The sequence below is a fragment of the Acanthopagrus latus genome, unplaced genomic scaffold (genome assembly GCF_904848185.1).
Source record: "Acanthopagrus latus isolate v.2019 unplaced genomic scaffold, fAcaLat1.1, whole genome shotgun sequence".
Classification (NCBI taxonomy): domain Eukaryota; kingdom Metazoa; phylum Chordata; class Actinopteri; order Spariformes; family Sparidae; genus Acanthopagrus; species Acanthopagrus latus.
This window is the reverse complement of record NW_023504062.1, coordinates 34,664-49,539: the sequence shown is the minus strand read 5'-3', so window position 1 is coordinate 49,539 and position 14,876 is coordinate 34,664. Positions and strand designations below refer to the sequence as shown.

The 14,876-nt window shown below is 45.0% G+C and overlaps 1 protein-coding gene and 1 long non-coding RNA gene across 2 annotated transcripts; one reads left to right on the top strand and one right to left on the bottom strand.

Moving 5' to 3' along the window:
* Window positions 1–1,798: 1,798 nt before the first annotated feature.
* Window positions 1,799–2,642, top strand: LOC119016120. The gene is made up of 3 exons (XR_005073831.1): window positions 1,799–1,877; window positions 2,194–2,308; window positions 2,399–2,642. It is a non-coding gene; the product is annotated as an uncharacterized LOC119016120 (long non-coding RNA).
* A 348-nt stretch (window positions 2,643–2,990) lies between these two features.
* LOC119016118 (putative bifunctional UDP-N-acetylglucosamine transferase and deubiquitinase ALG13) lies at window positions 2,991–14,678 on the bottom strand. The gene is made up of 20 exons (XM_037092019.1): window positions 14,559–14,678; window positions 12,492–12,572; window positions 12,100–12,150; window positions 11,965–12,011; window positions 11,682–11,754; window positions 11,488–11,569; window positions 11,112–11,241; window positions 10,804–10,951; window positions 10,197–10,359; window positions 9,996–10,060; window positions 9,774–9,874; window positions 9,469–9,542; window positions 7,923–8,217; window positions 6,733–6,809; window positions 6,196–6,490; window positions 4,557–4,698; window positions 4,013–4,148; window positions 3,811–3,926; window positions 3,625–3,669; window positions 2,991–3,375 (listed from the first exon to the last, which is right to left on the bottom strand). The coding sequence occupies exons 1-17, from the start codon at window positions 14,676–14,678 to the stop codon at window positions 4,137–4,139; spliced, it is 1,956 nt and encodes a 651-aa protein (XP_036947914.1). The 3' UTR covers window positions 2,991–3,375; window positions 3,625–3,669; window positions 3,811–3,926; window positions 4,013–4,136.
* Between the last annotated feature and the right edge of the window lie 198 nt (window positions 14,679–14,876).

The following is a 14,876-nucleotide window of genomic DNA, read 5'->3' as shown; positions in this document are numbered from 1 at the left end:
ACCATAATGTCGATGTAGGTCGTCCAGCTCATGGCAGTCAGAGAGTTGGTCATCTGGAGGACTGGAGAGGAATCATGAGCTCAAGAAGCTCCATTCTTCAGTGAATCAGGCAGGGACGAGCATTGTTTCATTCTACTGATGTATCTTTGTTTATAACTCGGTGCATCCGTCTGTGAAATAGTTTCAGGATCAGAATTAGAATCCTTTATTAATCTCTTGCATAAAATTGTTGGATTGCAGTGCTCCATTTCACAGTACATGTAAATATCGAGGAAAGTAACGTAACAAAGATACAAATAAAATAAGATAAAATGGCAATGAAACCCAATCCATGAAAATAAATAAATAATTAATAATAATAATAATAATAATAATAATAATAATAATAATAATAATAATAACAATAATAATAATAATAATATATAAAATAGACATACAATAATATAACATGAAGAAGACGTAAATGAATATACCCTTCAAAATGAGCACTATATACACAGTTAATATTTACAGACATTTTACACTATTAAATCAAATTGTGCAGATAGAAATTATGTACAGAGTAGTAGGAGATTTTGTGTATTGCACACATAACAAGAGATCCAAAGTGGTCCTAATGTTCAGATGGACCTCAACTTTGCAACAATAGTGAGTGCAATTTAGCACATCATCATAAATATTATTACTGGGACTACTGTAATTTCTAGCCCTGTTAGGATTATTAATGTAACTACTACTTCTATTACTGTCTCTCTCTCTCTTTTCCCACTCAGAGAGATGTAAAAGAAAGAAGACAGGATAAAGGTATTCAGTTAATCTATCTGAATGAATTTGACAGCTGAGTTTCTTACAACATCAAAGAACAAACTTCCTACAGTCTCTAAAAGTAGAATGGGAGGCAGAGCCTTCAGTTATCAGGATGCTCTACTGTGCAACCAACTTCCAGTCTGGGTCCATGGGGCAGACACCCTCTCTCTAGTAGACTTAAAACTTTACTTTTTGACAAAGCTTGCAGTTGGTTCAGGTGTTTCTGCCTCTAGAGACGCAGAGTCTGGATCTCTCTCTCTGATACACCCTGGGCAGATTGCCAGTCTGCTGCGGGGCTAACATGTATAGACAAACAATCACACTCACGTTCACACCTACAGGCAATTTAGAGCATCCAAATTAACCTGATGTGCATGTCTTTGGACTGTGGGAGGAGACTGGAATACCTGGGAAAAACCCCAGGCAGACATGAGGTGAACATGCAAACTACGCACAGAGTAGCCCCAGGCAAACTGGGGCTCAAACCTTGCTGTGAGGCAACAGTGCTGACCACTGTACCACTGTGCACCCTCAAAGTGGATCTGATCCACTTTACTCTTGACGGTGCATGTTGGGTTTGTTATCCTTCACATACTGAGAAGCTGGTCTTCAGCAACCTCCTGAAATGTTGGGTCTGAGTTAGATCACTTTCTTTTGTGACAGATGGACAAGTCATTGGTCCTAATGTTCAGATAGACTGAAACTTTGCAACAAAAGTGAGAGAAAGTCAGCAACGGCAGGTTCAAATTATTAGGTCTTAGCCAGTGGGCTGATGGTCATTGGAGGTCAGCTCAGAGTTTTTTGGATTAAAGGCTCTTAAGGCTAGATGTTGGGTTTGTTAGCCTTTATGAACAGGGAAACTGGTCTTCAGTAACTTCTTGAAATTTGGTGACAATTCCTGTTGTGGTAGAGGAACAAGATAGACGTTAGCTTCTCAGCAAAAGTGAGTGCAAGTCAATACACTTGCACAGTCTATTAGTCAGACATGCTGCAGAGACTGGCCAATGGCTTGTTGAGCTTCTTAAGCCTCCGCCATTGGGATGATGGCCTTTGCTCATCTCTGGACAAATGTCGGTATTTATAAGGATGTAAATAATGATTTCATTTATTTATCATTTACATACTGAGAAGGTAGTCTTACCTGGCTAATGTCAGCTATTTATGAGGACTTTTAAAAAAAGCTTTGACTGCAAAGTAGCATTGGATGACCTGTGTGTGACATTAAATTGAAACATCATGGTTTGGAGCCTTGAAAAGAGCTAGCCACTGGAAGATGCTACCAGGTTGGGTTTCGGAAAGCTGGACAGTTGGGTCTCTGTGTTACAGTGTCCTCCTTGTGTTACCTCCTCTTAAGTTGTGCGTGTGTGTGTGTGTGCTTTGTTGCAGGGGCGTGATGCTGTGCTGTTTGCTGGTCTCACCTGTTCTCCATCAGCTCATCAGATCAGTACATCTATCAAGGCTCCCAGTCACAAGCTGCCAGATCGTTCTTGTTTACCATATGGTAACACTCCAGCCCGCTTAAATAATAATCCAATTTTTTTTCCTACCTCTTTTAAATCTCACACAAACTGTGCTTTTCACTGTGCTTCAGCCCTGTCAGTTCCAGCACAGCTGTCCACCCCACTGCAGAAGTTCTGCTCACAGCTCCTGCTGCCAGTCTCCCCAGCCTCCCTTCAAGCGACCTCACCTTCCCCACCGCTTGCCCTACGCACTTTTCTGGAAGGCTGATCAAGAATCAGTAAAGACGACTGTTCCCACATCAGAACTGTGTCTGTGTCTTGAGTCAGCTTTTGGGGCTCATTCCAGAGTTTTAGCTCAATCTTGGCTCTGCCCACTATTAATGTTTGATGCCACTTGAAGGTCAACAGGTTTTTTTTTTTTTTTTTAACATTAAAGGCCCTTAATTGAGCCCCCCAGGGCCACAAACCCATAGTGTTGATATGTCATGTCTATTTGATCACACTTCTCCCTCCAAGACGCTTCGCATTAAGTCCTCGGCCAATAAAATACATTTGTGGCAGGGGATGTGACTTCACTGGCCCAATACTTGTGTAGAAAACTACATTTCCTACAACAATGCCCTTGACAACCACTAACTGGTTCTACAAGAAAAGTTTTTAAGTATTTCTAAGTCTGTGTTAAATGTATTACCATTTCTGCTTTAAAAGAAAAGTCCACACATGTGAAATGTTTTAGTTTTAATTGAACATGTAGAACTGAACTATACACAACCAATTGGTTTCTTTCTCAAAAACATTATGACTTCAAGAATTTTCTATGCATCTTCATGCATGTCATCAACCTCCTTTGTGACCAACCTAACAAATAAAGAACACAGGGGGGTTCAATAGTGGCTGATCAGGCCAAAGACACACAAGAGGAATGACACAACGCATTAATACATTAACTACTAATGAACTAAACTCAATAACCCCAATTCCCCCCTATTGTAGCAGGCTCTTGGTTCAGTCTCATTGGCACTTCTTGAACTGTGCCACTGCCCTGGGGCCTATACTTTTGCCAATCCAGCCAGATGAACTCAGCAAGGACAACAGGAACCCTGGGGCACTGGTAAAACAGAACAAAAAATTAGAAAAAACCTAAGTCAAACTAACCTAACATACTGTTGAATATACATCACTAACTAAATGTGCATGTTACAAATACAGGTAATGTATTTTAAACAAACACTAAATAAATCATGAATATGCTGTATGAACTCCATTTTTTGTGCTCTCAATATTACTAGCAAGGTTTTCTTTTTGTGAACTGAGCATTCACATTCTTGTAGGGAGCCCCAGACACACAGAGACCTACCCAGATAGGGCATGGTCCTTCATATGGTCTCTGGATCAATTTGACCTGCATCCGCAGAGACACACAGAAACACATCCACAGCCACATACACGGACACAAACACACAGAGACATGCACAAGCATATGCTATAATATTCTAAGAATGATGTATTCTAACAGCATTTTCTCACACTAAATGACTTGTACCTGCACTACAAGGGGGCTCCGAAGATATCAGTACCTCTCCATCACAGTACAGAATCTTCCATCATCAGTATAACCAAAAGATTTAGCTGTCAGGGCTGGAGGGCTTTAGAACTTATCTTTGAAGAGAGTCAGGCACACAGCGATGTGAAAGAAGAAGACTTAGAATTTTGAAACATTAATCAGTGAGTCTGAAATGTCCTACCTTTATTTGAATATCTGGAACAGAACTGTAAACTAAAACAATGTTTTTTTCTTATGCATCAAGAACATTCGAACTTCTGCAGGGTAGCAGCTGGATCTCCTTGTCCTCCTTTGTGACTCCATCTTTAATGTTTCTTCTGCAGTAACACAAAAGTGAAACACTAATGTAGGGCATGTGACCATTCTCATATATGATAGAAAAAACCTGCAAGTAAATCACTGAGTCCTCCCCACTCACTCCCCCTCTCACTGACGACAGCAGGGTCAGAGGTCGGCTGACTTACCTGATTTACTTTAATATTAACATTATACAGATGTGGTTAATGTTTGTACACCGACATGACCCCATCATTGTCTCTGCATCCTGTCCCTCCCTGTCCAGATGTTTAGGCTATGTCCAGAGTCTAAAGTCAAAGTCTGAAATCAAGAGTCTAAAGTCAGACTTTGAGTGCGTATCAGAGGACCTACGTCTTTGGTTCATGAACCTCACATTCCCACTTCCTAGACACATTTCTTCAATCATCTGGCAGTTTTAGTTTTCTCACCGGCAGTAGAGGGAACACGGTGTCCCCGCCCTCAAGCTGGTAGCACACGATGGCTGGGTCCATATCAGATAGGTCCTCCATCGGCTCTGAGAAACCAAACTGACACTCTTTATTAAGAGCAGCCAGCTGATGGCAACTTCGACTGATTGGAGAACAAACAAACAGGACACGGGCATTACTTAAATTTAACCTTTAATGTTATTCTAATGTTAGAGTTCTTTATGACCACTGGGGGCACCAATGTAGGACATTTTCAGAATTGTACACAAAGCAAGTTAATAAAGATCAATAATATTCAGACATGTCTTTATTTTGAAATGAGGTTGTCATGGTAATCTGGTGTCTTATGACTTCCTGTGACTGTTCACTTAGTGGTGAAAATACCGACAGATGTTCACTGTGATATCATTATTGTCAATATTAATGTCAGTATCATAATTATCAGTAATATTATCAGTGATATTATCCATTATATTAAAATCAACAATATTATTATCAATAAAATTGTCATGTGGTGGTTTCGTTGCCGTTCACCGTGACCTGAAGGTGTAGTTCTCGTAGTTGTGATAATATCGTCTTCCAGGGTGGTGTAGTGGCAAATAAATCTAGGTTATGATCATGCATATAAATAGATTTGGGAATATCCCATGCAGTCCCAAATGATGCTCTAATAATGAGTTTTGAGCCTGATAAAAGACCAGTTTTTTTTCACCCTTTACGATCACAATGTTAAAATGAATGAGCAACGAGTGCAGCCACAGCTCACCCAAGGCCACAGATAGGGCCTGGGTGAGACATTTTGTAGGCTTTTACATAACACATTCAAAAATGAAAATAGTAGATAACAGTCTTGTGTGATCATGACAAAGGGGGGTGGTCCAAGTGGGCACTGGTGACCTTGACCCCAGGTATAAAAGTGGGTGATCCGAGGAGATTTCTCAGTTGCCCCGGGGTACCTCATGGATTTATAACTTCTTCTCTTCGAATAAACACCTTTTTGGACTGAAGACTTCCTGCCTCACCTCTGTTTTGGACTTAATCTCTGAGCTGTTCTTGCCTCTGATTTGGACTTAGTCTCTGAGCTGTTCTTGCCTCTGATTTGGACTTAGTCTCTGAGCTGTTCTTGCCTCTGATTTGGACTTAGTCTCTGAGCTGTTCTTGCCTCTGATTTGGACTTAGTCTCTGAGCTGTTCTTGCCTCTGATTTGGACTTAGTCTCTGAGCTGTTTGCCTCTGATTTGGACTTAGTCTCTGAGCTGTTCTTGCCTCTGATTTGGACTTAGTCTCTGAGCTGTTCTTGCCTCTGATTTGGACTTATCTCTGAGCTGTTCTTGCCTCTGATTTGGACTTAGACTCAGAGCTGGTTCTCCTCTGATTGGGACTTTAACTCTGAGCAGATTACCAAGGTCTCATAGTGGAATAATTTAACAGATAAGGAAGGTAGTATCCCACTACAGTGGAAATAGGTCAACTGTGGACCAATTAGGTGACGTTTGAGGAAGTGGGCGGAGCTTTTGACCAGAATCCATGAGACTACAGACAGAGACACACACTGACACATAGACACATAGACGCACAGAGACACAGAGACAGAGAGACAGACATACACCACAATCAGTTCAGTCGTGGACCAATCAAACCTGTTGAACATCCAGGACAACAAGTCCCACCTGGAAGCTCCATAGCGAGGAGGTCTGGCTATGGGGTGGTGGTGTGGGGGAGCAGAGGGGTGGTAGGCCATGGCTCCTGGGAACGGCGGGGTTTGCTGGTGGGGGTGACCAGCTGGCTGGAAGCGGGGGGGTAGTGCAGAGGGGGCTGGGCCTCCATAGTAGGATGGTGGTGGCATCAGAAGCTCTGTCCCCGGCCCTCCACTGCTACCATGAATCTTCCTGAAGTTGCAATGGCGGTGATGACGCCCACCACAAGAGTCCAAGTCTGGATGGGGCCAGAACGAGATCAAGACAGAGTTCAGCAGGGGGACACAGAGGTCAGGGTGGGTCAGAATAGTCACAAGGGGGGATCACAGAGGTCAGAAGGGGTTCACAGATAGTCATAAGGGGGGGATCACAGAGGTCAGAAGGGGATCGTTGGGGATTCACAGAAGTCGGGGGGGGGGGGTGTCACAAAATTCGGAGGAGTCACAGAGGTCAGGAGGGTACCACAGAGGTTAAACATACCAAGGTCTCCATTTCTGGTAGGAGCAGCAACATTCCAGGCAGGAACTGGATTCAGGTCCGTTGGGGGGAACAGGAGTCTGACACAGAGGCAGAGACAGAGATGTACTGAACTCTAACTAACTCAGACCAGACCTCCTCAAAGTCACCAGTCTGAGGGGATTCAGTCTGTCCTCAGTGGTCTGAGGGTTCAGTGATATTATCAATAATATTAAAATCAACAATATTATTATCATCAATAAAATTGTCATGTGGTGGTTTCGTTGCCGTTCACCGTGACCTGAAGGTGTAGTTCTCGTAGTTGTGATAATATCGTCTTCCAGGGTGGTGTAATGGCAAATAAATCTAGGTTATGATCATTCATATAAATAGATTTGGGAGTGTCCCATGTAGTCCCAAATGATGCTCTAATAATGAGTTTTGAGCCTGATAAAAGACCAGTTTTTGATTCACCCTTTACGATCACAATGTTAAAATGAATGAGCAACGAGTGCAGCCACAGCTCACCCAAGGCCACAGATAGGGGCCTGGGTGAGACATTTTGTAGGCTTTTACATAACACATTCAAAAATGAAAACAGTAGATAACAGTCTTGTGTGATCATGACGAAGGGGGGTGGTCCAAGTGGGCACTGGTGACCTTGACCCCAGGTATAAAAGTGGGTGATCCGCAGAGATTTCTCAGTTGCCCCGGGGTACCTCATGGATTTATAACTTCTTCTCTTCGAATAAACACCTTTTTGGACTGAAGACTTCCTGCCTCACCTCTGTTTTGGACTTAGTCTCTGAGCTGTTCTTGCCTCTGATTTGGATTTAATCTCTGAGCTGTTCTTGCCTCTGATTTGGATTTAATCTCTGAGCTGTTCTTGCCTCTGATTTGGACTTAATCTCTGAGCTGTTCTTGCCTCTGATTTGGATTTAGTCTCTGAGCTGTTTCGCCTCTGATTGGGACTTTAACTCTGAGCAGATTACCAAGGTCACATAGTGGAATAATTTAACAGATAAGGAAGGTAGTCTCCCACTACAGTGGAAATAGGTCAACTGTGGACCAATCAGGTGACGTTTGAGGAAGTGGGCTGAGCTTTTGACCAGAATCCATGAGACTACAGACAGAGACACAAACTGACACATAGACACAGAGACACACAGAAACAGACATACACAACAATCAGTTCAGTCGTGGACCAATCAAACCTGTTGAACATCCAGGACAACAAGTCCCACCTGGAGGCATCATAGTCAGGAGTTCTGGCTATGGGGTGGTGGTGTGGGGGAGCAGAGGGGTCGTGGGCCATGGCTCCTGGGAACGGCGGGGGATGCGGGTGAGGGTGACCCACTTGCTGCAAGCGGGGGGGTAGTGCAGAGGGGGCTGGGCCTCCATAGTAGGATGGTGGTGGCATCAGAAGCTCTGTCCCCGGCCCTCCATTGCCACCATGAATCTTCCTGAAGTTGCAATGGTGGTGATGACGCCCACCACGAGAGTCCAAGTCTGGATGGGGCCAGAATGAGATCAACACTGAGTTCAGCAGGGGGACACAGAGGTCAGCCGGGGGTCACAGAGGTTAGGAGGGGGTCACAGTGAGTCATAAGGGGGGGGTCACAGAGGTTAGGAGGGGGTCACAGTGAGTCATAAGGGGGGGGATCACAGAGGTCCGGCGGGGGTCGTTGAGGGCGTCACAGAGGTCAGGAAGGGGTCACAGTGAGTCATAAGGGGGGAATCACAGAGGTGAGGAGGGGGTCGTTGGGGGGGGTCACCGAGGTCAGGAGGGTATCACAGAGGTTAAACATACCAAGGTCTCCATTTCTGGTAGGAGCAGCAACATTCCAGGCAGGAACTGGATTCAGGTCCGTTGGGGGGAACAGGCGTCTGACACAGAGGCAGAGACAGAGATGTACTGAACTCTAACTCAGACCAGACCTCCTCAAAGTCACCAGTCTGAGGGGACTCAGTCTGTCCTCAGTGGTCTGAGGGTTCAGTGATATTATCAATAATATTAAAATCAACAATATTATTATCAATAATATTGTCATGTGTTGGTTTCGTTGCCGTTTACCCTAACCCGAAGGTGTAGTTCTCGTAGTTGTGATGATATCGACTGCCAGGGTGGAAGTAGGTCAACTGTGGACCAATCAGATGATGGCTGAGGAAACAGGAGGAGATCCGGCCCGAATTCATGAGGCAGACAGAGACACACACAGACACACAGAGACAGAGAGACAGACATACACGACAATCAGTTCAGTTGTGGACCAATCAAACCTGTTGAACATCCAGGACAACAAGTCCCACCTGGAAGCTCCATAGCGAGGAGGTCTGGCTATGGGGTGGTGGTGTGGGGGAGCCGCGGGGTGGTCGGCCCTGGGGCCGGGGAAGGGGGGGGTTTGGGGGGGGGGGTGACCAGCTGGCTGGAAGCGGGGGGGTAGTGCAGCGGGGGCTGGGCCTGCATTGTGGGATGGTGGTGGCATCAGAATCTCCGTACCCGGCCCTCCACTGCTACCATGAAACTTCCTGAAGTTGCACTGGCGATGATGACGCCCACCACGAGAGTCCAAGTCTAGATGAGGACAGAACGAGATGAAGACAGAGTTCAGCAAGGGGTCACTGAGGTCAGCATTGGGTGACAGAGATCAGAAGGGGGTCAAGGAGCTCAGCATGGGGTCACAGTAAGTCATAAGGGGGATAACAGAGGTTAGGAGGGGGTCACAGAAGTCAGGAGGGGGTCACGGGGGTTAAATATACCAAGGTCTCCTGTTCTGGTAGGAGCAGCAACATTCCAGGCAGGAACTGGATTCACTGGTTTCAGGTCCGGGTGTCTGACACAGAGACAGAGACAGAGACAGAGATGTACTGAACTCTAACTAACTCAGACAAGACCTCCTCAAAGCTTGACCCCCTTCAATGTGAAATATATTTCCACACAACGTCTCAGAATTCTTTGTAAAGATCAGTTTAACTCTCACACTCCATCTGTCCTCATCTGTCTGAGGGTTCTGAGGGTCTGGTTTTAGGGTTAAACTTAGTGTCAGGTATAAGTGGTTTGTTACTTTTTTCTGAGTTCCTCGATGATGAGGGTGACGGCCGTGGAGTCTGTTTCTACTTCCTGATTGAAAGCGTTGGAGTACTTCCCTATTGCCTCCAAATGCACCTGAAACACAGGTGGAGGTGATGACACCCACATGTGAGACAGACAACAAAAGCCGTCCACAACATACACAGTCCTGACCCTGATTCAGTATTAACATCAGTATCGTGAAGTGTAATGTTACCTGACAATTGTCTCCCAGGAGGTACTGCCTTCCTGCAAACAACTTGTAGTCTGTCTTCTGCATCTCTGTCTCACACACACACGCACAGATAGACAGACAGAGAGACACACACACACACACACACACACACACACACAATCAGAACTACTGTCTCAACAGAAACCCTCTATATTTTTCTGTCAGATGTATGTAACCAGTTACCTTCGCAGGTATCCAGCCGGATGTTAAACTCCACATCTCTGTAATACTCTGCGTCCAGAGACCTCATCACCTTATATGAAAGAGACAGTCTGGCGCGGGGCGGGGCTTCTAGTGGACACTGACCAATAAAAACATTCAATTTTGCTCCATTTCTCTGACGAGTTTATGTTTTATTACCTACAAATTTAACTGAAAAGCCACTCAGAGCTCGTATGTGTGAGTCACCATGAGCCAAGCTCAGTTCTGTTCACACGAGCAGTGACCCGAGTCTGAAGAAGGAAGCAAAAACCAGCAGTTCCTTCAGTGGCCACCTGAGGCTTCAAAAGCAAGTCAATCCCCATAGATTCCCATGTTAAAATGTCCAAATTTACAGCAGATATAAAAATGTTTGCAGCCTGGTACAAAAACAGTTTTGGTCATGACAACTGTATGGGGGGTGAGTTTTTCTATAACTCACCCATTTAGATATAATAAGGCTTAAAGTTAGACATAAAAAGGGCATGGCCATGCCGTAGCTGTTTGGTAGCTTTGAGCTAGGTGGGCGTGTTTCATCAACAGGGCTTCATTCACCATTTTTAGATTAGCTGAGACTAGGAGCCCCGCCCACTTTGAGCTTCAGAACAAACCTGCAGGTGACACCATGGATCATGCCTCCCCCCACCATCCCCACTCCCACACCCACCCCCACCTTTCCCCCCTCTCTCACAGCTCCTCGCGTCACTACCGCTGCTCCCCCGGACTCCACATCCTCCCGGCTGGACAAACACACAGGTGTGTTAGAGAGTGACATTATAGCAGTTACCTGAACATCACGGACAACAAACAGAAATCCACATCAAGCCAAGAAATCTGACGGCAGTGCGATGATGTCATCTCTACATCAGCTGTCAATCTGTCGAACATTAATGTGTGTACCTGTGAGCTTGATCCTCAGGTGTGCTGTGTCTATAGCGCTGACCTCCAACTCTGCAGGCCTCCATCGCCTGACAGAGCTCCGTCTCTTCTGACAAAAACACCCGAGTGTAGAACAGCTCATACAGGAGAGCTAGACAGACAGACAGACAGACACAAAGACAGAACACTGTTTGTTCTTCTTTACTTGTGAGGGCCCTCACTGTCATGATCTCACCGACACCACCATCGAAATACATCTCACCTGAACCTGGTTCTGACCTGAACCTGGTTCTGACCTGTGAACCTTCACTAAGACCAACACAGTGGGTCTGACACTAAATGTTGCACACAACAGTTGTCAACCATACTGAGCCACCAATCAGTGATCTGCACTCACACTGACGGAGGGCGGCAGAGGCGTGGTAAGTCCTTGGGTAAATGATGTCATAGTGACCATTGATGGAGTGGGACAGCATCACCTGGACAACAGACAAGACAGAGCTGGCCAATCAAAACACAAAGAAGAATGTCATGTGACCTGCTATGTTCATCGTCATGACAACCATCAAAGGGAAAAATAAGAGTATTCACCTCAACTACGAAGTTGTCCTCTGAGATCACTTTGGCTGGAATCCCCGGGTAATCGTAGATCAGGAAACAACACCTACACACACACACACACACACACACACACACACACACACACAGACACAGACACAGATAGACACACAGAAACACACAGACACAGCCACACACACACACACCCAAGTCAAGTTCTGATCTAGGTCTAGCTCTGGCCTAAGCTGATCTGTAGGTGAAAGCGATTGACTGATTGAGGTCACAGAAGGTGAGTGAACACCTGAGAGCCTCTCACCTGTACAGCTGAGATAAAGCTTTGATCTCCACCTGACCCACCGTCTCCTGAAAAAACACACTCACTGTCACACATTGCCACAACTATCCACAGGTAAAAACAGTGATTCAATGGTCAAAGGGCACAGCAGCTCACGTTCGGGTTCTCCACACGTCCCAGATGCTTTTCAAAGGAACCTTCAACAAACTGAAAAACAGGGTGGAGGAGAGGGAGGATGTAAGAGAGGAGGTGAGGGAGGAGGTGAGGGTCGAGATGAGGGACGAGGTGAGGATGGAGGAGAGGGCTGAGGTGAGGGTGGAGGTGAGGGAGGATGTAAGAGAGGAGGTGAGGGAGGAGTTGAGGGTTGAGGTGAGGATGGAGGAGAGGGCAGAGGTGAGGGTGGAGGAGAGGGCCGAGGTGGAGGACGAGGTGAGGATGGAGGAGAGGGCAGAGGTGAGGATGGAGGAGAGGGCAGAGGTGAGGATGGAGGAGAGGGCAGAGGTGAGGGTATAATGAATAAATTCATTAGTTAACGATCTCAGACTCACCAGCTCAAATTTACATCTGTTGGCTCTCATGAAGTTAGCGCAGTGCTGACGGACCCTCCGGTGGTAGTTCTGAGAGTAATACACACACACACACACACACACACACACACACACACACACACACACACACACATTAATTAAGCATCGTGACAAATGTTAGCGTGATGATAATCTGTCTGTGTATATATTTTGTCAGATGAAAGAAGTAAACTGGCCAGGTACAGTTTTATATTGAGGCCAGTGTACTAAAAAGCCTGTGTAAATGTGTAAATGTATTATTTTATTGGTAAGAAATATTAGCGACTAAGGAGTGAGTTCATGAGCTTGGTCAAGAACTCACAGTAGGGAGGGAGTGACATAAACTAGTTTATTTGGAAATATTTTTCATCATTATTGTGATTAATTCGGTTATAAGCTGCTCATAGATATTCCATCTTTTGTTATGTTTATCTTAGCTGGATCAGCAGCAGCCAGGGGTCAGAGGATGCTCAGTCAGTAAAGCAGCACAAGATGGAAGAGCAGGGCCAGATCAGATAACTGAGCCATATCAGCCTAATGCAAAAGAAATAGCAGTTCAAAACTTGCAAGCAGAACCCTACATTTCCAAGAGAAATGGTTTAAAAGAATTTCCTTGGATTCATTACAGTCATAGTATGAATGTAGTCCTGTGCTTTTACTGTGTAAAAGCATTTCAACTTGACAAGTCCTCACTGACGAATAAAACTGATTCAATATTTGTCTCCGCTGGGTTCAGAAATTGTAAAAAAGGCTGTGGAGAAATGTACAGATCATACAAAAATCAAGTCTCATAAGCTGACAGTTACTACACATTGTCAAAAAGCAAATCCATTTAATTCTCAGCTTTCTAGTGCATTGGCAGCATCACAGCAAATAGCAAGGGCATGCTTGATGAAGATCATGAGCTGTGTGCATTTTCTAGGCAGACGAGGCCTGGCTCTCAGAGGAAGGAAATCTTTCTTGTGATGCCATTGTGGACCAGTATCCAGAGATTAACAGGAGGATGTTGGATGTGCAGTTAGCCATGTTCACGTCAAAGAACACCTACATATCAAGCACAGAAGCTGCAGACATCCTGAGAGGCATGCTGCCTGAAGTCAGAGGTCTATTTGATCAGGTGGAGGTCCTTGTGAGGCTGTTGTTGGTTGTTCCAACATCGTCTGCTGAAGCTGAGAGGAGTTACAGTGCACTGAGGAGGTTAAAGACCTGACTCAGCAACTGCATGAAGCAGAAACGCCTGAACAATGTGGCAGTTTGTCACATACACCAAGAAAGTGTTGATGCCTTGGACAGGAAGAAACTCTGCCAGAATTTTATCTCTGCCAATGATCGAAGACGTCATGTGTTTGGAACCTTTGGATGAGTTGATTATGTTGACCCTCCTGTGGACTTTGGGTCAAAATGACCCTTGTTCACTTTACATTTACATCAAAAATAGGATTTTCTTCCATATAACTGCCTTTAAAATGAGTTTTACACCCATTTCAAATAAAATTGATTACTTGACTACTTACTCTGAACTATGGACATTTTATTCAATTTCTCCCCACCTGTGATATTCCTACCAGTTTGACCTGCCCACTACTGGGTGGTGATATGTAAATGAGGACTGTTATTATTTTATTATTATTAAATATTATTAATATTTAAAAATAAATAAAACTGGTTTGATGAGTTGGAGTGAAAACAAGGTTAAACACCAGGTGATAACGTTTTGCTACATGCTTTGCAACCACTCAAACCAAAAAAGGGAACAGTAAACTTAAAAGTAGCAATAGAAAACTAAAAGAACTACTAGAAAACACAGTGAACTGAAGGAGTTAGAGTTTTATTAAAAATACGTGTGTCTCCCCCCACCTCTGAATCAAAACTTCGTCCTTGCTTGTGTTTATTCAAAACTGGCTTAAATGTGGTATCTGTTTCAATGGCGACCTGCTCAATCAAGACTGTGTGCAGAGTGATAACTTTAGACACCAGGTGCCGTCACCTGGTGACACCAGACCCCCACACTCCGCACCGCCATTAGCTGTGACTTTTAGCCCGACTCACCCGCTCAGACACGGCTCGGAACAGACTGCACGCGTCCCGGGCCACCATCTTCCTGTAGAGGCCCAGACTGTACAGGTACTTGTCCATGTCGACGTAGAACTTATTGAGGGCTTTCTTCATCCTGCCGCCGGTAAACACACAGCAACATTCACGGTAACGTCGGTAAACTCGCTCCAGTTCACGCGCCACAGCTCGAGTCGCCGTCCACTGGAATGGTCACGATAGATCACTGTCATCTGAAATATGTCAGCAATGCTGGTTACTGATTGGACTGGTCCGTCCTGTGAACCGGAAGGACATAGTTTACATGTTTTCAAA

What these genes read in the sequence shown, in the direction of transcription:
- LOC119016118 (XM_037092019.1), bottom strand. Translation starts at nt 14,678, where the DNA reads ATGAAGAAAGCCCTCAATAAGTTCTACGTCGACATGGACAAGTACCTG. An exon ending in TCCGAGCCGTGTCTGAGCGG is followed by an intron (nt 12,573 to 14,558) that starts GTGAGTCGGGCT and finishes TGTGTGTGTGTG; the next exon opens with TATTACTCTCAGAACTACCA. An exon ending in TACCAGAACAGGAGACCTTG is followed by an intron (nt 8,218 to 9,468) that starts GTATATTTAACC and finishes GGCCCCATCCAG; the next exon opens with ACTTGGACTCTCGTGGTGGG.